The 24,212-nt window shown below is 34.3% G+C and overlaps 1 protein-coding gene across 1 annotated transcript; it reads right to left on the bottom strand.

The window, feature by feature from the left end:
- Positions 1–524: 524 nt before the first annotated feature.
- On the bottom strand, positions 525–22,612 carry LOC132553586 (AP-2 complex subunit alpha-2-like). Its single transcript, XM_060217845.1, has 24 exons — positions 22,556–22,612; positions 19,159–19,241; positions 18,391–18,459; positions 17,702–17,844; positions 17,041–17,234; positions 16,757–16,886; positions 15,242–15,343; positions 14,455–14,563; positions 13,817–14,039; positions 13,023–13,119; positions 12,376–12,513; positions 11,661–11,768; positions 11,270–11,344; positions 10,589–10,686; positions 10,153–10,282; positions 9,738–9,839; positions 8,927–9,112; positions 8,547–8,743; positions 7,853–8,025; positions 7,243–7,366; positions 6,074–6,190; positions 5,573–5,642; positions 4,775–4,909; positions 525–4,324 (listed from the first exon to the last, which is right to left on the bottom strand). The coding sequence occupies exons 2-24, from the start codon at positions 19,220–19,222 to the stop codon at positions 4,247–4,249; spliced, it is 2,862 nt and encodes a 953-aa protein (XP_060073828.1). The 5' UTR covers positions 19,223–19,241; positions 22,556–22,612; the 3' UTR covers positions 525–4,246.
- Positions 22,613–24,212: the final 1,600 nt, after the last annotated feature.

Below are 24,212 nucleotides of genomic sequence, written 5' to 3'. Positions count from 1 at the left end.
TATGACCTTGAAAGTGGATAAAGGTCATTAATTGGAACAAACTTATTAGTCCCTGATCACAGCATGCTGCATGCCCAATATCAGAACACTGGGCGTTTCAGATATTCAATTTAAGTCAATTAATTTTTTACACATCTGACCAATGTGACCTTGAAAGCAGGTCTAGGTAATTCGTTTAAACAAACTTGGTAGCCCTTTATCCCAGCATGCTACATAATCAATGTCATGTAAGTATCCTGGATTTTTTGGTTATTGACAAGATATTTTTCTAGATTTTAACACATTTGACTTATGGGACTCTGAAGTAGGTCAAGGTCATGCATTTGAACAAACTTAGTAGCCCTCTATCCCAGCGTACTAAAGGGTCAATATCAGTAACTGTTGTCTCTTGGTTATTATGAAGTTGTTCAAATAGAAAAGGTGACAGCGTATGGATCACAGATTACGACACCGCACAGTGTTCTATACAACAGTATACGCAGAATGCCACTTCATTTCATGGAGACAATACAAACACATGGAGATGATGTAGGATGTTGAGTTTATTTAATATATGCTGTATATATACAATGTCTGCCTAAGATTACAAGTCAGCCTTGCCGGAGATCAGTCCATGGTCCCCTCTCCATACCACCATGTTTCCGGCAAAACAAATATGGGCTAATTACATGACATTTTTTGTACAAATAAGGGGCTTACTACATATGTATATCATCTTGTATGACGTCAACAACGTTAACATATAAACTTTGACCTCAGATTCATGTGACCAAAATACATAACACAGCAAGAACAGATGAGAGTTTCATGTTAAACAACAACCACAGCACTACTTGATGAGAGTTCATAGTTCACTATATTATGTGACCTGTTAACCCTAAGTTTAAAGGTCAAGTAAAAACAGTTTCAGTATCCCTATATCCCAATAACATAGTTAATTACCAATAACTGCACTAACATACACAAACAATGGCGGAGCATTTTTTCAGTCCTCTAAATATTAACACAATGAGCTGTAGTATTGCACGCTTAAATCGGGTAAAGTTTTTGTCCTGCGACAGCCTGTTGGCAGGCAAAGTAGTTTCCATGACAAGGTTGGACCACTTGCAAAATGTATTACAAATATCAAACATACATGTATATATATCTATAGGTATGTTGGGACAATTTCATCTGTACATACAACACAAGATTCACACTGCTTAATGCAATTTCCATAAGGCTTATTTCAAACAAGAATTTGTGAGTGAAACATTATTGAGAACAAATGAAACTGATACCTCTATAGGAAGTATCACAAAATCAACTAAAACGTCAGAAATTTGGTTCAGAATATTAAAGTAGAAAAAGAACAAAAAGATGCACCAATTACCTGTGTTGTGAATTGATGATTTGAACATCACAAGATGCTATATGAGTGCCTACAATGCTGTGAGGGTGTAATGATATCAATACTAGGGTACAATTACACTCGCTTGTCACGTCAACACCAACACCACAACAACTACAACGTCCTGTGTCATCACCATTTGTGTACATTAGCACTAACTAAACAATGAAGGTATAGGGAATCAATTCAATACACAGATATCTTCCCCAAACTACCAGCACTTATTTGTCATCAAACACTTAATCTGCTTCAATATATCTAACACCTAAGTTATTCACATCGTGACAAGCTAATCTTGCAGGCAATCTAACAACTGTTACATCCTTTCACTCTCTTTAGATTGAACATGAAATCACCATAAGACAGACGTCATCTTCTGTTGTAGCTGAGAAACAAGTACAACACAAAAACAGAAAAAACTGTTATAGGTTTAGAGATATCAGAAAAATATATAAACTTCAATTATTTGTTTATTTTATCATGTTTCCCCCATATTAAAGAGTGATATACTGAAATATGACAGTTGTTACAGCATATTTCTGCAGGCAGGGAGATCAGAATATGTTTCAGTCTATCATTCAAACTGTTGTTAATGCCTATGAAAGCCAAAAATCTACTGTTAGAAATACCAATAAATTTCAAGATAAGTAATAGCAGACATGTCTTAAACAGATATAACAGGTGTCTTATAGCAGGAGGCACGTGTGTCTTTAAGCAACTAACACACGTCTTACAATAAACAACAGTATTAGTATGTGTTTTATATCAGATAGCACAGGTTTCTTATAACAGCACAGTCTCACACCAATCTTTAGTATGAAAATAACAGGTTTTATAATGAACCTGTGGAATGATAATATATAGACATAGAGCTAGAACAAACACACATTTTCAAATGCTTGTTAAAAAGAAGTTATCGGAAGCACAGTGTTACTCAAATCAACATAATATATATATGTGAACAAATAGTTCAGAAGACGGACAGCCCAGACACTAGACTACCAACTCACACTGCATGTGTTAGTTACCCCTAAAAAATATACAAAGATATTGCCTCAAACCTTGACTTCAGTCCACACAAGAGTACAATGTAAGTAGTTATATTTAGGGATATTTGAAAAATAAATGAACCTATTCTTCACTTGACATACATTAATTAATAAATTACAGTAGAATTATCTTAAGAACACCTTGTGTTGAACCAACAGACTTCAGTTTGTCCATTTGAGTAAGTTTTGATGAACAATGGTAATGGTATGGTAACCATACACCTGAAATATAGGTACACAAAAGCCGTCACTGTGTAAACCTCTATGGTGTTTAGGGTAAACACAAAATCTGATGCCAACGAAGTGCTCAGAATTTTAAAAAATCATATGCTGAGTTTGATTTTAATTCACTACTTAAACAGACCAAAAAATAATATTTGTGTCCTTACACAATCTGATGTGTTACTGTGGTCTCTGATTACCTTGTAGTAACTTCAACACTGTGTGTTCCATGAAATGGGCCCTTGGACAGTCAGTCTTCATACAACTAATTTCAATCAACATCACAACCCTTGACACTTATCTAATATCAATTATTTCTGTGTTCTAAACATTCAATCTTTTCCTGACCCCTGACCTTTGATCCTTAACCTCATGTTCCAGTTACATCTGTACACAATATCAATAGAGAAAGTATCACAAGAACACATTTTACAAGAATGAATTACCGACTGTAGACAAAAGCTTAGAGCAATCACTTCAAATCACAGACAAATGACAATCTATGAAATACAGTTATAACAACAAGTTACATGTATCCATGGTTACCTATTTTTATCTAATTCTGGCTACATTTTTTAACTAGACAACTAAGATAAACCATTGTCTTGATCTAATATCTAATTTTCAAATGCAACAACTTACTGTCTTTGTAATGAACATAATTTAGTTAGTTTAGAACAGGAATTGTTTAGGTTGGGATTTTTCACAGGCAGATTCGGGCTTCATGAACACTGATGGATTAAATATAAAGACAAAGTAGGAAACATAATGGTGTCAACAACTACAAGAATAAAGGGCAAAGAAATAATACAAGGGGCATGCAACTCCAGACTTGTTAGCTGCTACAAAGTGAAGGGAACTATAGACAATTATGTCTACAGAAATAACATCAACATGTCTTGCAATATCTGTCGCTGGATAGCTGGAACAGATCGAGAGACAGTATTTCAAGCAATCTTGTTTTCACAATGGGAATTCTTGTCACGATTTCTGAGTGACAAAAAGAATGCCTGTAGGTTTTAAAATGAAGATGTTTTGGAATGTTTCCAATTTTTTTTCTCATTTTGCTGAGATCACTTTGCACTATGGCTTCTTTTGAATCAGAGTCACTCGCGAAAAAAAAAAAAAAAAAAAAATCCACGAAAAATTCCACACAAGTTTCCCAAGAGGAAATCGAGGGCCAGGAATGGCAACACTGAAGGGAGGAAGTACAGAGAAGTGACCATGTGAGTATTGACAACGCCATTACATGACTAATATACAAACACATGGAAAGACGACATTCACAAGGCTTAACATATATATACTTAACCACCCCATACATACATGCTTCTCCGCCATCAGTCTGTAACAAACACTTCTCACAAGTTTACATATACGGGAGTGATATACACATTAACTATAGAAAACATTCTCTCACTAAACCATTTTATATCTTGTCCATCCCATTCACTACACAGAGCAATGGGATATTCCTGGTTAACATTCTCTGGGCGCATCCACTCCCAATCTGTGGAACCGAGACTTTTTTTTTTTTTTTGCATGAAACAAGAGTTGCTCCCCTTTCCATACTATGTCCGAAATTTTAAAATTGCTTCTCAAAGAGATCACATAACATGTTTGCTATGCCATCCTTGTTCGTTCTTATCGTCAGTCGGTACATCTGAAATGAGAAAAAAAATTAACGCCTCAGGATATCCTTTCTTTCAGGCATTCCTCTGCCATGAAGAGCCTGACTTCTCTAACCTTGAATGAACACAATTAACTTGCTGTGTATAACAGAAACATAACAAATCCAGCCATCACTATTCTACAATTCTCAAGAAATTCTGTAATGTTACACATTGACCATATGATTTATACAAAATAATTCAAGTAATCCAGATGAATCCAGACACATTTATTGGATACAAAATGAAGTTCCTTGACATCAAAAGTATAAATTAAATTTTTCACTCATCAAATATTATAAATACAATGATAAAAGGCTGATTTATTTGGATATTTCATTTGACCTGTAACTTACCCAGGCTTTGACAGATAACTTACCCCATTGGCAAGAGATATCTCACCTGTAAAACCAGGTGTGTTACCTGTCAACCAGAAGACCTACCTGTGCTTGTTTATTTGGTTCTAGCCTCAGCAGGCAGCCAACCTGCGCCGATCTTGTGTGCAGTACACCAGCTGACACAAAATTGTCTGGATTCGGGTCAATATTTTCACATACGCTAAATCCTCCCCCTAATAACTGTAAAATAAAACGTTCACAGTTGTAGCTGGACAAGAGTAAGCTCTTAAATATTTAGAACAACCTGTGTAATATATATATATTTCAGCTTTTCTAATTCTGTGGTTCAGTCTCTTTTTTAAGTGTCAAAGTATCATAAAACAACATTTATAGTCAACGGCCAGAAAAAATGCTAATAAGAGGGCCAATATGTACATCATTGATTTTTCACATAATGTGTTTTCAATACTGAGCATGATTATATTAAACAACAAATGATGATTGTACACTCCCATTACATTGATAGCATATTTTCCACAGTGAGCGTGACAATAAACACCAAAAGTCAATTACACATATACTACATTAAGAATGATTTTTAAACACCAAAAGTTAATTGCTTATTTCCACAATGAGCGTGACAGTAAACACCAAAAGTCAATTACACATTTACTACATTAAGAATGATTTTTAAACACCAAAAGTCAATTACACATATACTACATTAAGAATGATTTTTAAACACCAAAAGTTAATTGCTTATTTCCACAATTGAGTGTGATCATTGATATCACATGTTGGCTATACATTTCTGAGAATAAGCATGACTGTTTTCCACTTATATAAAAAATGTATCAATCACAGTGCATAAAAGAGATCTAGAGATCTGATGATGCTACTGACCTTAGTTTTAATTTGTTCTGAATCCATTGCAAAATTAGCCTTGAATATTTTCTGGCATTCTTGATTAGGACTGAAATAAAGACAAGATACAAGAAAATGAACCCTTGCTCTGGCTAAGAGTGGAAAAAAGCTTTGTCATGTCTTCAAAAGCATCAACTACATTTCTAGGACAAACTGCTTATAATATTATATTCTTTGTCAATATCTACTACTTGTTTATTTCTTTACAAAATTAATGACTTTGATGGACCAGGGTGAATGATAGGTCCTTAAAATTTGCATAGCAGAGGTAAAATCTGCAAAATACACACAACCAGAGAACAGACAAAAAAACTAAGATTAATTGGTTTCCATCCTTTTGTTTTCATGATAGGTGTAGGGTTGAAACAGATCGGGTCAAGATTTGAGTCGTTTTCTTTACTTCAAATTGATTTTAGATACTTACTTTGATACTGTATTAATGGTGTGTTGTATAAGACCAGATTCAACACTGATACTCACTTATTAAGTGCCTTCCATCTTGTGAAAAATGTTGCCGAGTCCATTTCCGCTGCATCTACAAATTTGTTCAGCATCACCGGCAGCTTCAGGTTGATCCTCTGTGTAGCACCACTATATCTGTAAACAAGACAAGTAGAGGATGACAACACCACTATATCTGTAAACAAGACAAGTGGAGCATGACAACACAACTAAATCTGTAAACAAGACAAGTAGAGCATGACAACACAACTATATATATAGACAAGACAAGTGGAGCATGACAACACAACTGTATATATAAACAAGACAAGTAGAGCATGACAACACCACTATATCTGTAAACAAGACAAGTAGAGCATGACAACACCACTATATCTGTAAACAAGACAAGTAGAGTATAACAACAACACTATATCTGTAAACAAGACAAGTAGAGCATGACAACACTATATCTGTAAACAAGACAAGTAGAGCATGACAACACCACTATATCTGTAAACAAGATATGTAGAGCATGACAACACCACTATATCTGTAAACAAGACAAGTAGAGCATGTCAACACAACTACATATATAAACAAGACAAGTAGAGCATGACAACACAACTATATATATATAAACAAGACAAGTAGAGCACGACAACACCACTATATCTGTTAACAAGACAAGTAGAGCATGACAACACAACTAAATATATAAACAAGCAAGATTTCTGTCTTTTATGTGCGGTAATATTATCGTCCATCCAGATAGCAATGTTAAAAATAATCGAAGACTCAATTTTGTGACAATATATTTACAGCCATTCCAAATTTCTCCATTACAGTACTGGAGTGTGCTTGCTATTATCACACACTTTTCTATAAGAACATCTTCAGAGGAAATCTACACTTTGTACAGACAAAAACATGCAATATAGCAGCAGAAAGAACCCACAAATATTTCATAAGATTTCTAAATCCCTTACAGGAATGATATCTGAAGCGTTGGTGCTTCGGTGAACTCAGAAATGATTTCTATGACTTTCCTAAATCACTTACAGGAATGATATCTGAAGCGTTGGTGCTTCGGTGAACTCAGAAATGATTTCTATGACTTTCCTAAATCACTTACAGGAATGATATCTGAAGCGTTGGTGCTTCAGTGAACTCAGAAATGATTTCTATGACTTTCCTTAATCACTTACAGGAATGATATCTGAAGCGTTGGTGCTTCGGTGAACTCAGAAATGATTTCTATGTTGATAACCTGCTGGACCTGTGCTCCACTATCCACGACAGTTCCCACTGGCTTCTGCTGACATGTTATCTGTGCCCCAAATTAAGGATAAAATACTCAATACAGATTGTGTTTTCAACACACTATTAAGGCACAACATTCTTGTCAATTTATATTCTTTAATATAAACGAAGAGGGCATTCAGGAAATATACAATTCTACAAATAATATTTTTTACTTTAACTGTTGAGTAAATTCAAAAAAGATTAAATATCACGAGTTTTCAACATCCTCAATTAAGATTTAAATGTGACACAAATGATACTTTATTGGTGAAATATGGTTACAAATATAAATTTTTTGTCTTAGTGAGTCAATAAATCATTTAAATTTTCCATAATTACAATGTTTCGAATTGAAAATATCTGCCAAAATGTTTTCCATGTAATAAAACATCAATATTCATTCCTCAGAGTGTGAATGAAACACCTAAACTCTAAACTAGATAATATATAAACTTATCACGCAAGCCGAAATGACTCGAAGACATCTGAACAAATCAGTTGATAAAAGGATATTGTTCTGAAGGTCATCAGACAGATGGGCTTCAACTTGAAACCCAGTAAATTGGAATGAGGTTTTGTTGCCATAGAAAATTCCTAGACGTCCAAGATTGGCCCTGAATTCTGTTTTCACTCCTATTTGTAGAAGATCATTCTCAAAGAGTACCCCATTGTTCTTACAAACAAACCTACAAACAAAATCATGAAAACATACATCCAAAATGATTGAAACAGAATTTTGAAGAAATGCTAACTATTAAACAGTGTTACATACAAATTAATTTAAAATGGCATATTTAAAATGTGACCAGCTACTGAATTTGGGGTTTCTTAATTTGTACAGGAAATATATTCATTTTTTTTTTTACTCTTAACATCATCAAGGATAGCCATGTTCAAAAATTTCCTGGATCTTCTGAATTATTTGTAAAACTCCATAATTTCAGAAATTCAACATTAAATGGCACATTTTTTTCAGCCTAAATTCAGGAAGGGAGAAAACCCAATAAGTTTATTTATACCACACCTGAGTGTTGCAACCTATCCATGATTTGATCAATTCATATCCAATATACCAGAGAACACAAGGACTTGTTGAAATAAAAGCAAGCCACTTGAATATATTTACTATGTAGATTTGGTATGTGAAATGAATAATAATCACTTATCACTTATTTAAATCAGTCTCCATGTCTCCAAATACACTTACTTCTGGTAGCCCTCCTCTGCTCCAGGTGTCAGACTTGAGTTAGAGTCCGTCCCATTGCTGGTCACTCCACCAAACACATCCACCAATAGACCACTCATTCCACCATCACCGCCTCCACCAGAGGGCGCTGTAGGCGTTCCTAGGCCAAGCAGATCAACTGATCCTGAACTACTTGGTGGTGAGATTGGCACCGATAACTAGAAAAACGAAAATACATAAAGATGAATGGAAATATTGAAGAAAAAGAACAAATAAATGTAGCGTCAAAACTGCAAATTAAAGAATGAATCCTTGCATTTTTCTGAATTACAGTAACTGTTTGGAAAACTTAAACAAAACCCATGTTTATAATGGTAGAGTGAGGGTAAAGCATGACTCACTGGTGATGTAGTGTCTTGTGGAGCAGCTGCTGGTGTATCTAAACTGTTACTCATATGAGCCTGCGGGATCTTGTGTTCTTTTGGTTCTGTCCCCTCAGGTACTCCAGATGGTTTCTTCTTCTTCAGCTTGGCAAGAATTGAAGAGTCGCGCTCTGGGAAAGGTGGCATTTCTTCCAAAACAGTTGCCTAAAATCAAAATACAACAAATGTAACTCAATGATTGTACAAAAACACAAGTAAAAAGCAACTTATATTACAAGTTAAGAGCTAAGATTCAGTAGAGCCAAATAATGACTGAAATGATGTACAGGTATTTTGTCCTTCGAGGACTCATCAGTGATGCTAAAGGCATAAATTTTGAAATCTAGGAGGCTAATGAGGAAAATCCAAAGTGATTGGGATAAATGAGGAGGTGCATTGGCCCCACAATGATATTAATTTTGTAATTTTCATACATCTGATATTTTCCTAAGAATGTCAAGTACATGTGTACATTCCAAACAGTGCCACTGCTTAGAGTAATTTAAAAACGTGGCATGCAGGTTACAGCAAACCTCGGGGACTAAAAGTCCGCAAGCAATGTTAACCACTTGCAATCTCGAAAATTGTTCATAAGACACACAAGTGAAAAGCATATTTTAAAAAAAAGAGTATATTTCAATAATCAACAACTTTCTTGGAAGAGATTACTTCATTCTATTGGGGTTTTTCCCATAAAATTTCAAAAACAGACTTCAAAAATAATTTAAACATCTCAAGAAGACTACTTTGATGATGGATGACAAAACTTGCACTCAGGTTACACACATACCAAGACATCAGTTGAGGCCACTGTACTCAGCTGTAAATATTCCACAGCTCTCTGTTGAAGCTCTACCTCTGAGTTCCGCAGGTTGTTGTTAGTTCGCAGAACCTAGAGAAATTTGTCATGTTTTACCAACATTTTTCATCATGGTTCTTAATATTACATCTTCAGTTAATGTCAATTGTTCTATAATAATATATTTTCTGTGAATATCACATAAATTATGATTTTGTTTCTGTTATTATCACAAACTCTGTTAATGTCATCATAATGTTTCATTTCTTTAAAACTCACATATTTCTTTGACCATGAGTACAAATTGAATAGGAATGTGCAGTATATTGTGATATGAATTTTAAGTCATGAAACCAAAAACAAGTTAAAGAAAAAGGTTTCCAGGAAGAGCTTAAGTCCAACTCACATCTTGTATGCTGTTCTTGATTTCTGGAAACAGGTTAACAAACTTGATGTATGTTGAGAGTAGGAGACCCCGTGTGCCTGGTCCACATAAGTGATATTTGGAGTGTAAAAGCTGGAACTGTACAATGGGACTGGAAAGAGAAAGCATAACTTAGTCACACACCTCATCAATGTACACTGCTTTAAAAACATAAATTTTAGCGAAGAATTTCGTTGATTTTGTGGGTACTCTTTACCAATGAGTCCATATGTCTACGAACTGCAATAGGTGTGTACAAGTAGATTTATAGATCTATGTTTACTATGTAATCAAGTGTCCACACAATAGGAATTTTTGGAAAAACCACGAAAATTAAGAACAATGACAAGTCACTTTAATTTTTACAAATGAATTCCTTATTTCTACTTAAAACACAAGTACTCTGGAGATTACTTACCTAGATCTAGAATCTCCAGCAATTAGGTTACCAAATTCTCCTAGAATGTATCCTCCCACCTTCACCATGTTTTCATGGCAGGCTGGTGCTTGTAATGCCTGAAGAGTATCAAATATATTCTTATTTTTATTTCAAATCTTAAACTTTGCCTTCTTAGTTGTCAAAAGCATCTTGAAATCACACAAGTAATCTCATTCTTAAATGAAGGACTTAATGGTGCAAGTTAACATGTAATTCAAAACCAAATTTATCAGTTTTCAAGCTTTCCTTAGATATAAGGACTAACAGTGGTTTTCAAGCTTTCCTTAGATATAAGGACTAACAGTGGTTTTCAAGCTTTCCTTAGATATAAGGACTAACAGTGGTTTTCAAGCTTTCCTTAGATATAAGGACTAACAGTGGTTTTCAAGCTTTCCTTAGATATAAGGACTAACAGTGGTTTTCAAGCTTTCCTTAGATATAAGGACTAACAGTGGCCTTGACATGTAGAAGCCACAAGCTTTGATAGACTTAAGTCATATACTCATTCTCTGGTATTCTCATATTCCAATATTTTTTAATCACAATGATAAGAATTGAGATTACATGTTACAATGAAGCATGAACATTTACATACATAGAAACAAAATGGTACAAGCATCTCTCTACAATCATGTCGAAAGAGAAAAAATCTTTTCTTACCTCAAAAACTGTTTTAGCTGCATACCCCTGTACGTCATCTCTGTTAATAACAATCTGTATCACTCTGTACCACACCTGTAACACAACCCATGATCAGTGTGATCAGATCAAACTCTCATACATTGTAAAAACATGTGTCATCTATCTTACAGAAAAGAATATTATTTCTCATATACAGGTAGAGTGTGTACAACTTGAATTAATCAAGACCACTCTTCAGGTCTTAAAGATGTCATGCTAGGGCCAGAGTAAATTTTCAACATTTAATGTTACACTACATAATTATAGTAAGTAGGAATTTTCAAAAAGTTGCCTGCAGGCAAGACGTGAACATGTACTTTTTTTCTCTAAAATATCAGAATATCAGAATTTTCCAAAACGCTGTTCTTACCTCCTCACTAACATAGTCGCCTGATATACGGATCAGGTTCAGGATGACGTCCACATACCAGGTGTAATCCACCGCATACTTCTCGGCCAAGATGGCAACTTTGAGGACCTACAGACACCCAACATCAAAACATGTTACACATCACACAACATTACATGCAAGAAAGCTGAGAAGTATTCACAAATTATTTACAGCTTATCAATAAATTCAATTTCATACTTAAGAGTGTTTTTGCGTGGAACTCATCCATACCGTCATACCGGTTGATGGCACTAATGACCTTTTATGTGTTGACATGCCGTTAAGAATGTCATGATAATAATAATCATCCGAAATTGTTGTTAATCTACCGTTTATTTTGGATCTGAATCATGTTATCAACCTAGCTGATAGAGATTCTGTGAAATTGATAGAAAAAAGATGCTAATGACAAAGACCAAATTAAAATCCCTTTGTTTCATTATTAAGTTGTGGATTCTTCCGCTCCCCCTCAGAATTTTGAATATGTTTAACAAAATATTTCAACTTCTCCTAAACTGTAACTGGGATGTACCATATCACCAATGTGCTGAAATTATGGGATGGGCCGATATGTTCAGACATTTTGTGTTAAGTTGATAATAAGATTGCAGGCATCAGCAGTAGTGTGATCATATTATTATGGGATGTGTTAACAATACAAGACAAACTGATGTTACCAAATGTGTAGACATACCATTTCCTCTCTGATAGAGTAGTCAGCTGACTCGAGGTAGTCAAGCATCTCTCCTACAATCTCCTCGGCATTGGTGCGGTCACACATGGCATATAGCAGGTCTACAGCACGCTGACGCACACTCACATCACGCTCTGTCTGTTATAGTAATAATACTTCATAACATAGTCATTCAGGTGGAACAGAAATTATGTACCCGGTATGTCATAAATTATAACACCTCATTGTAAAGTAAATCAGGAACAGAATTTATGTCTGTTATAAATATACACCTCATTACAAAATCACTCAGGTGGAACAGAAATTCATACTGATATCTGATCAAGTTGAAAACTGAAAGAATAGTTCACTCTTACTTCTTTAAACAACAATGTTAAAAAAAAAGGTTGTCTGTAAATTCCAAGTAACATTAAGAGATCTTCATTAAATTTTGAAAATTCTGTTTTTTAGCTTTGGGGTTTGAAACTGATACTTCATTGATTAATCAACTTCTATTATTTAACAGTTAGTTGAACATACTTATTCCTCTTTAACAATGAATTAACTAAAAACTCCACTACTATTTTACTACATAATGTCAGTTTTTTGTGAATATGGGAAATTCTAGGACAATAGAAACGACTGTACCACAGAACACATGACAATACCTTGAGAGCAGTCACAACAGTCTCCTGGTGTTTCTTCACAGCCTCATGGGAGAATTCTGATGTAGCGAGCAGACACATGCTCTCTAGGGCTAGATACCTGTAACATACAGAGGCCTAAATATAGTAGCAAACAGACACATGTTCTTCAGGGCTAGGTACCTGTAACCTATAGCAACTTAATATGTGATTTTCCTCTGGAGAACATGCGACAGAAATCTCACCCCTAAAAATGTGTGACAGAAATCTCATCCCAATCAAAATTACATTTTTTGTGAAATATAAATGGTCAAAACACATGTGCTGTACATGAAATAGTCCTTTCTGTACTGCATATAACTTCACTTCAGAACAATGCATTCAAATTGAAAGCAGAAGAAAAAATTTCCCAAACATTTAATAAATGTCCAACCTGGATGAATAATTTTCAGAAAATTGTTAAAATTTGATAAAATTTGCCCTTACACAGCTGCCCCTCTAACAATTTTACAAACTTATATACAAGTTGACCTGAAATTATTTCAGACAGGAGTTATCTGCCTATCAACAAAATTTCCAATTCAGTGACAATTCTAGGTAAGAATTTGGCCTCTAATGACCACTAAAAAAATTGTATGGTCTGATGAGGATTCCTGGACAAATTTGCCCTACAATAGCCTTCTGGTCACATGATGATTCCAGGGTAGAATTTGGCCTATAATGCTGTTAGACCTTATGGTCCATTAATGATTCCGGACAGGATTTGGCCTAAAAAGTTGTTATAAAGACAATCTGGCGTAAACCGATCCTTGACCTACCTGAGGTTAGTTTCACGGTGCTGGAGGAACTGCCCAAGTTGGTTACAGGCTCTGACTAGGAGGTTAGGGTCACTGTCCATATGAATTATGAGGTTAATTGCCTCAAACAGAACAGCATTCTTAGCATTTGAATGCTGCACTTTCTTTGACTTAGGTGGCTCCTGTGCCTTGTTGAGAATTGTCTCTAGACACTCGGTCAGCCGAGTTCGCACTGCTGGGTCCTCTGACAAGGGAGATAAGTATATTTAAAAATCAAAATTTGAACAAAAAAACCACGTACAATACCTTTGTACATACTTCTCTCACATAAAGTGTAAACTTGTAACCATGAGTTTTTCATCAAGGGAAGGGCAGATTTAGTCATTTATACTATGATCTTTGAGATTTCTGTGAGACATTCTCAAAGTACAGAGATTCATCTGAATTTCTAATTGTTCTAGCTACATAGTGAATAATGAGGAGGAGATAATTCTGACTTGATTGTTTCAGGAGTATTAAGATTATACTGCCGAAGGTTTTGTTTCCTTTTCATCAAAGGTTTGATGGTGTGAGTCTATCTGAACTGATTATGCAGGGAAGGGATAGTTGTGACTTAAGTGATTTCCACAAGGGAGAATGGTTCTGCTTAAAGAGTTTACCTGGTGGAGGATAGTTTTGTAACAATCTGAGGAGTTTGACAGACAGCCAGGGGGCGGGAACAAAGTAGTAGGTGTAGTCTTGTAGATCTGTATAGGATGAAGTCACAATCTGAAACATAAAATGCCAACCGTCAGTCCTAACTGTCACAAAATCAATAATTTTGTATTTCATCATTTGAAACCACTGCAAGGCACCCTATAAGAAATCTTACAAATTTTAGCTCAGTATGTCATTGAGGTTACTGTAGAAACTATACATAGCAGCGAAAACTGGATATAAACCAGCTCCACTTAAGACTGAATTTAAACAAGCTCCAGATAAGACAGGACTTATACCAGCTCCAGTTAACAGTAGATTTAAACCAGCTCCATTTCAGGCTAGATTTAAACCAGCTATAGTTGAGACAGGATTCAAACCAGCTCCAGTTAAAAAAAGATTTAAATTGGTTCCCTTCTTAATAGACTGTTAATGTCTCAATAAAAGTTAAGTTATCAGTCATTTCAACAAACTTCAATTACACTTAAACGATTTCAATCTGCCTATTTTCACTTTTCAATCTCTTCCAATTTTTAAGCTGTCAGCTCAATCTCGTTGTCTACCTTCTTCATTATGTATTAAAACAGGTTTTGCTTCAGAAATTATAAATGTACAGAAGTCCAACATAATGAAAATCAATTTTGTATTTACTGTTTTCATGATGTTTTAGTAGATGTTGTGCATCCCTTACCCTGATAAAGCCTCTTGACTTGTGTATATATGAATGAGCCTATTCTATATTCAACATACCCTGCTCAGTCTCGAGACTGCCAGAGAAACACAACCTTTGTATTCGTCAGGGTTCTTCTTTACCAAAGCTTCAATCAGACTGGCTGCTGATGTTACCACACCCTGTTACAAAAATTTAAATACTTAACAAAATATACACAATATTCTGATAATATAAACATAAATGTACACAATATTCTGATAATATAAACATACATTTAAAAATGTACACAATATTCTGATAATATAAACATACATTTAAAAATGTACACAATATTCTGATAATATAAACATACATTTAAGAATGTACACAATATTCTGATAATATAAACATACATTTAAAAATGTACACAATATTCTGATAATATAAACATACCTTTAAAAATGTACACAATATTCTGATAATATAAACATACATTTAAAAATGTACACAACATTCTGATAATATAAACATACATTTAAAAATGTACACAATATTCTGATAATATAAACATAAATATACACAACATTCTGATAATATAAACATACATTTAAAAATGTACACAACATTCTGATAATATAAACATACATTTAAAAATGTACACAACATTCTGATAATATAAACATACATTTAAAAATGTACACAATATTCTAATAATATAAACATACATTTAAAAATGTACACAATATTCTGATAATATAAACATAAATGTACACAATATTCTGATAATATAAACATACATTTAAAAATGTACACAACATTCTGATAATATAAACATAAATGTACACAATATTCTGATAATATAAATATACATTTAAAAATGTACACAATATTCTGATAATACAAACATAAATGTACACAATATTCTGATAATATAAACATAAATGTACACAATATTCTGATAATATAAACATAAATGTACACAATATTCTGATAATATAAACATAAATGTACACAACATTCTGATAATATAAACATACATTTAAAAATGTACACAACATTCTGATATTCAACTAAAACACATTGGGCAGTCTAGTGATGCAGTGGCAATACATCTTCACTAAGCAATTTCACCTAGCCATCCAGGGTTTGATTCCCCAGATGGATGTGAAATATTAGGGAGTCACCTGCCCGACCATGTGTATGACCCCAGTAAAGATCCCTCACGTGTTAACATGCTTGCCACCAAGAGTGATTAGTACATCATCAAAAATAGCTTTCAAGAGGTCTTCTATCTAAAGGTTTCATTTTGACAATAAGAAAATGGAATTTTACTCCATTAGGCATCATCATGAGTTAATTTTCAATCCAGACACCTGTGTATTGAGCACCATGAATTACTGAAAAATGTTTGTTATCTGAAATAATTTTAATCAGATTCTATCATTAATGAACTAGCTTGAAATAAGTGTGGTTTGTGAAGTTAGTGTAGTGATATTTGAGGTAAGCATTTCATTAAAAAAAATTTGAAAGGTAAGACAGATGTAAAGTACAAGATACTGAATGAAATAAATTGGTTTCACTAGCAAGGTACCAGAATTTACCAAAATACTGACCATGTGTTGGTCATTGAGAAGATGGATGACACGAGATGACCATTCGCCAATCTGTATGAACTCTGGAGAGGTTCTCAAAAGTCTCAGCAAAGTCAGGGCAGCACTCTGCTTCACAGCGTCAATTGTGTCCCTGCAAGGATAATGTATCATCTCAATAACATTTTCTTGAAGAAAATTTTATTTGAATTTTATGAATTCACAAAGTGGTATGTATCGTGTAAGTTATTATATAGTAAACAGTCAGGCAGAACAGAACATCTTTAAAATCACAAGGCCAGCCTTACCCAGAGACAAGCAATCTAGGGATATCTGTCCCAAGTCCCTCGGCCATTTCCCTACTGCCAATGTTTGCTACACACTGGAGGGCCAAGGTCACATGGATTGGGTTACGACTCCCAAGGTCATTCTTGATGGACTGAATCACCAGCTTCATCAACTCATTGTTGGCGCTCACCATCACTGAGATGAAGAGGTAGCCCTGAAATATAAAAAAAAAGATGAGTTAATATTGAGTGAAGGAGGGAGTTGTATGTAACTGTTTTGAGATGGGTGTTTGGATGGTCGAGAGGTTTAGGGTTTGTAGGGAATAGTTGGAGAGAAAACAAAATTTTTTCAAAGTCTCTGTTCTAAATGTTTGTTTTCAAAAAAATTATTTTGGTATTTGGTAAAACAAAACTGCTTTTCACTTGGGGTTCAATTTATGATTACAGAAACAAGGTTTCTGAAAAAAATAGCACAAAGAGATAATACATAATGCTAAAGTATCAGATAATATTGTAGAAGATCATTTTAGCACTCAATGAACCACTTGCACTGGTTTTGCAGCAGCTAATTATTTCTTCAACTCTGGTTTGAGGACAGGCTAAACTTACTACCTGTTTCTCAATGTACTCTACCTAATCATATAGTTTCTACAAATCTGGCTTGAGGACAAGCCAAACTTACAATCTGCTTCTCAGTGTACTTGTTGGAGCTGAGTAGGTTGACTGCCTCCATCTGTCCAAAATCAATGTCATGTCCCAGAAGGAAAATAAACAATAGTTTACAGACATACTTCTTCTTCTGGTAGCCATCTAGGGTCTTATCCCCTGTGGAACAAGCAATTAGACAATTAGACAAAATAAATTTGATATTTCTGTGACTTTTGCCAAATAAAAACAGGATAACTGAAAACAATAGGCTGAAACCATAACTGTGTTACATTTAGCCAAACAATGGATCACAACATATCACTAACAGTCATTGTCTGTACAGAAACATTAACTACATTTATGAACAGTTTTTTGTACAGTATTGATAAAATATCTATAGGATTTAACAGGATTGGGAAATGTGCCAATCTTTTTATAACATGTGTCAATATCTAAACTCTGACAATAACAAGAACACCACATATGTAGGTTTCAAATGAAAATGACAACAAACTTATAATGAAATAGTTTTGCTTTCCGATAATTTCATATCGGAGAGGAGTTATTTTCTTCTTTTTAAGTTCCATTTGTTGAACACCCTGGACTGATGATTGTTCTGCATTTGCATGAAGTATAAACACTTTAAATTTACTGGTAGCTTATTGTATTGGGTAAGCCACTTAATTTCTGAACAAAATCGAAAGATCTCTGTATATCCCATACCTTTAAATTTGGATCTGATGTTGGCTAATTCTTTATTAATTCTTTTAATCTCAGCTTCCTTGCTTTTACCTGAAAGAAAAACTTCACATGTAAAAAACTGCATTATGTATAACATTATAGGATTTACAAGGAAGCTCAATTTTACAAATTGAAATAATGGGGCTAGTTGTTGTGCAGTAAAACAGCCATATACTGTCAATTGAAACCTAAAAGTCTTGATCTGTATGTCTCAAAATTAAATTGAAATTTCTTGATCATTTTTGTTGACTTTCAGACCATCCATTAAATATTCTCTGTTTTGTACTGATCAACCCATCCTTGAAGAACTTAGGAGATAGGCAGGGAATTTTTTTATTTCATTAGAGGGAAAAAAGAAAGCATTGTGAAATTTTGCTTTCTGTTTGGCTCAGATTACAAATCAAATTCATTCTCTTCTTTTAGTGGCTGGGAGAGTAAATACCAAGTGTTTATATGACATTCGAATAGATAGTACTAATATTGGTACGTAAAATTGAAGACCTAAGATTCTGGAAATGACATTCACAATAATAAACAAATTGGATTTGTCATAAAATTATTTCAATCAAGTTTACTTTTGGGATGGTGGATCAATGCCAAACAAACAATATTTCAATCAAAGCCTCAAATATCTATGATAACTATCAAAAGATTTTAGATAGTGTTATTAGGTAATGAAATTAGTTTTTCAGGGTGTTTTGTTTTCTACATGAAATGATAGGGGTTACCTCTCTTTACTCAAATACTCACAGTTCCTGATATCTGATATAAATACGGCCAGACCGCGCATGCCATCTCCTTTGACAGCCGGCATGGTGAAGCTCTACAGATGCCTGTAAAATAAAGTTTTACAAATCAAACATCAAACACAAACACAATTCAAATCAATTTTCTTTCAAAAATGGCCAATTTCAATTAGTTAAAAAATCCTGATGAAATCATGTTTGTAAGATGTTGTGTAAGAAGGCAGGAATATATATATATATAATCAATGAAGTAAAAACAACAGTACAAACAAATGAATTGTCAAGTCTGTAAGGCAATCTGCCACCTTTATCGAGACACAAATATTATATGAATTATATCACATACATAGAATATAAAACAGATACAAAGTTATAAACTAAAATTGAGAATGGCAGTGTAAATTTAGGTGTATTGATAATCAGTTCACCAGATGGGTGCTGAAGACCCTTTATAAGGAACAAAAAAACATCTTAAGTTGTAGTATGAAGAGGTGATTCAAATATCAAAAATGTTTTGTATAAATCTCAGTACATTAAGCAATGTAGCCACTGAGTGTATTTTTTGTGCAAAACTGTGAAAAAAACATCTGACACCACTCTGTTGTTTGAAAAAATAAGAAAATTCAAAAAAAATTTATAGAATAAAAGCATTTTTGATAAAAATCACCAGTTAAATGAACAAAAAAAATTTAAGAATATTTTGAATATGGTCAATTAGCACTCAGATTCATTAACTCGTCCACAAAAACTCGCCCCAGAAAACTACATTTTCTACTTCCAGACTAGAGTTAACAATTGGCACAAATATATATGCACAATAACATTGCATACACTAAATGGTTGTTGAGATGAGGCCCATTTACATACATGTATATACCGCATATTTGGATAGTTTAGTACTGTACAATTTTTGTAAATATCACCAAAAATGTGCCATTTGCAATTTCATTCATATGAAAGGCCTCTTTTGAAGACTTTGAATACACCAAAACAGACATAGCTAACATATAAACCAGCGTAGGTTCTAACATCAACGACCTCTAACAGACCAGTCATAGAAGATGAAAAATTTACTTTATAATTATTCCCGACCAGATCATTTTCAAGTGCATGTATCTATATCACCTCTATAGATGTAATTAGTCTAGTGTGATAAAGTCTTCCACAGACTATATAAATTTTGATTTCTAATACATTTTTTCACATGAACTTATATGTATCTTACTTCATGTTGCCAGCTTCAGCAGCCTCTGGCAGTGATTGATTATGTCTTAAAACAAATTGAACTAACAATTAAATCAAAGATAAGAGATTATCTAAACTGAAGACTACCCATTTTTTATGCAAGAAAAGTCTCTCTGTCTTCCCCCTCATTACGCCATGTCTAATATCCCTGTATCACTCAATTAGAGGCTTGATCATGATGTGTGTATGTATACAGAAATAAAGAGTCTGACTGAGTGAGACTACTGATATTCCCAGTGAATAGGATTTAATGGAGGCAAATCTAGAAAAGTTCTTAAGCAAGTCACTATGAATGAAAAATGTAAATTATTTGATAACCTGACAGGTCAAACGAGTGAGCCGGTCATGGTGATCTAAATACCAGATTGATATTGGAAAATTGGGCAAATAGGCATTACTGCATTAATTTTTGCATGTTTTCTTTTTTTTTTTATTTTGTAAACACATGAGAGACATTCTCTATATATATCAATTAATTCAGGGTTATACCCATGCTTTCAGGAGTCCTGCGATCACTCTGTTGTTTTTCAGTACCAGGATTAATCATGAACAAATCGTCTAAGCCAGAATGAGAATGTCTATGCTGTACATATGTGTCTTTCTGGACAAACAGCAGAGTACATCATGAGGCAAAAATGTAAGTTGCTAACTTTAAATCTACATTCTACATTGTACCAGGGATTTTTTTCCACTCATTTGGGAAAGAGCCTTTTTCTTTCTATGTTATCAACAAATAAAGCCCATCTTAATGTCTAAACTTTCATTTGTTATGAAGCCACATTTCTAAATACTCTGTATAACGAAAAATAATAAATTTTGAAGTTTAAATCAAATTCTATCACTCTAACTTACTTACTGCATTATTATAACAATATTCAGTGATTTCTTTCCCCTTGTTTTATGGCCCAAAACAGGAAATAGTCTGTTTACTATCAACAAAATACTATTGCTCCCCCCCCCCCCCAAAAAAAAGCAAAAAGCAAAAAACCTGTAATCTTCAAAAATCTAAAGAAACATTACCATATTATCTCATCTTAAAAAGGCTGCTTTAAAATTGGAATAGAAAATTAATATTGGCATAACTATTTAATGGTTTCCATGAAGGTCTGTCATATATTCTAAGTGCATCTATCAAGGTAAAATCTAGAATGTTTCCCATAAATTCAATAGAAAGAGTCATGATCAGCTAACCAGAATTTTACCAGTGACAAACTCTTTGCCTACAAGGACAATTTCAAATTTAATTGAATGATCCTGCAACACATTCAATTTACAGAGACATTATTTGATTTTTTATGTTTTTCTTTCTTCCATTTCCATTTGAAAGCTCTAACCCTAACCCTTAACTAATGGATTAGATCAAGTGCTGTCCATCTTTGGGAAGTTCCAGAGCTCAAAGTTGACACTGTTATAACTTGAAAAACCTCCTCTTTAATTTTGTGTATATTATATACATTTGACAGACAGTTGTTAAAACTTGGATCACATATAAATTCTGAATGACATTCCCTGATATTGATCAAGAAAATAAAGCACTGTCAGTAATGTCAGTGGCATGAGTACAGTGTGTCTTTCAATAGTACCTGCAATATAACGGAGCTGTTAGCATTCCTGCATAAATTGACCGGTCATTTCATTATTCACACTTTAGAACTACACAATTACCAAGTGTATGCAAGTCAACAATAGCAGTGTTTATTAGAAATTAAAACCATGTTCATTCTATGTAATAATACGATCACTAGATCCGTTCACTTCCACCGTGAACATTTTATCAGCCATAACACCTACCAAGGCACACCCCCACGGAATCTGGCACGATATGATTTTAGTGGGAGGGTCACTTTTAATTTATCAGTATCCCGGATGACCTATAAAGCAGAAACATCCCAGACGTCTACAACAGTGAATCTAGATATTTACCAAACTAGATAAACCGGCGTCACTCTTAATACACATATCATTAAATGAATAACGGAAATCGAAGTTACGATGAAATAGGAATATGATTCATTCAAACAGTGTCAACGGGATTCCCACCCCCTGTCTCCAAATAAACCGGTCGGTGTATTTACAGAGACATACGATCCAACAGTTATCAAATTTGACATGAGCATCGAACATTTTTGAGACATGAGAAAATCTGATGCACAAACCGTTAGCACACTGTCCTCAAATACTTCCCACAATCACCACGTCTCCCTGCGATTCTAGCTAGGTAGGTGGATCATCAGTAAAAATGGCCGCCATAAGTCAATGACAATCAAAACGAGGTCAAAGTTTACACCCCCATTTTAGAAGTCATTTGATACACAAATTATACCAAAGAAAAATGCAAAATAAATAAAGATGAATTTAAAAATTATCAGTTGATCACTATCACACTTTACTTTCTAATTATTATTTACCGCGCACCTGTGACATGACGTCATCACCAAGGTGATCGGAGTAAATATTTCAATATGGAGGCCGACAGATGTTTGTGGTTCACAGTGTGACAATAATAAATAGACTGAGAACTACCGGAGTACGTATTACTGGAACTGAACGCATAATTCTGTCAACAACTAAATCGTAAGTACCACTGTCACATCTCACATGTTCATCGAAATATTTTCTGGGCAATGAGGGGATGCAGTTAAGTCAATACTGCAAGCAGGTGCCCGTTTCGGCAAACGCCCGGGCACTTGACTTCAAGTGTGATCATCATCAAAGGTGATGGGTGCGATCATTGGACAGAGTTCCGTTGGGATATGCTTATTTGTATTTATATAATCAGTTATTGGTTTTGGCTTTAAGTGTGGATATGGGGTCTTGATACTCGATTAGATGCAATGCAGATTAATCCGGACAGGTTCCGCCTGTTAGTGCCTCGATCTGTAGACTGCATAAATGCCTATCATATAATACTGTGCATTAGTAGTATCGGATACTAATATAGCCAACAAGGGACGGAGAATACTCCCAAATAATGACATTGAGTTCTGTTATCCCACTTAGGTCACCAATTTTTGTGATGATAACAAAATAAATATGCATATGAGCAACATTTCCCAAAGGTTTCCACAGTAGCTGACTCTCTTTTGTGATGTATGTAAATCACTATACAACTGATAACCAGAAAGTTGCACAGTGAGCCCACACACATATTTTCATTTTTGTTTCTTAACTACCAACTCAACTTGAATCTATTAATATCCAGTCCATGGAATGGGACATAAAATGGTGTCCAGTGTGCCAATTGCCACCTGGCATGGAAACCATCCCTGTTTGTACATAGAGAAGATTTAAGACTACAATTTTGAAAGAGACCAGATAGAACAAGTGTATCAGTTTTCAAGAGACCTTGAAGACCAGTAACACAATACTTATCATTTGATCAGCTGGACTAGAACATTTTACATTTTTACCAAATTTCTTCTTAGTCTTAGACTATGACTTCTGTCTCTTTCTGCTGTTTTTCCCTTGGACCATGTTGGTACACCATGCTAGAACATGTTATCATGATATAGCCAAGTGTTTAGGTAGAAGGAGTTGACTCCAAATATATAGTAATACAGGCCATAGAACAAACCAGGACAGTTGACAGCTTGACATCATCTGTACTCCATCCCTCTTCTCTTTCTCTCAATTTTCTCTCCATACTTTACCCATTCTACTTACTCTCTTAAATTCTGATCTTTTGCCATCCACTACAAAACTAAAATAATTATAAAAAAAATCCAGAAAGTTTTGAAATTTAACAAGTTACCATCAAAGAATGTAAGGGAATCTTTTAAATAACCATTCCCAGTCCTGTACATAATAGTCAGT

The sequence above is a fragment of the Ylistrum balloti genome, unplaced genomic scaffold, assembly GCF_031769215.1.
Source record: "Ylistrum balloti isolate Yb309-2 unplaced genomic scaffold, AGI_CSIRO_Ybal_v1 Utg369640, whole genome shotgun sequence".
NCBI lineage: Eukaryota > Metazoa > Mollusca > Bivalvia > Pectinida > Pectinidae > Ylistrum > Ylistrum balloti.
Note: the sequence above shows the minus strand (reverse complement) of the source record. Positions and strands in the feature narration are given on the sequence as shown.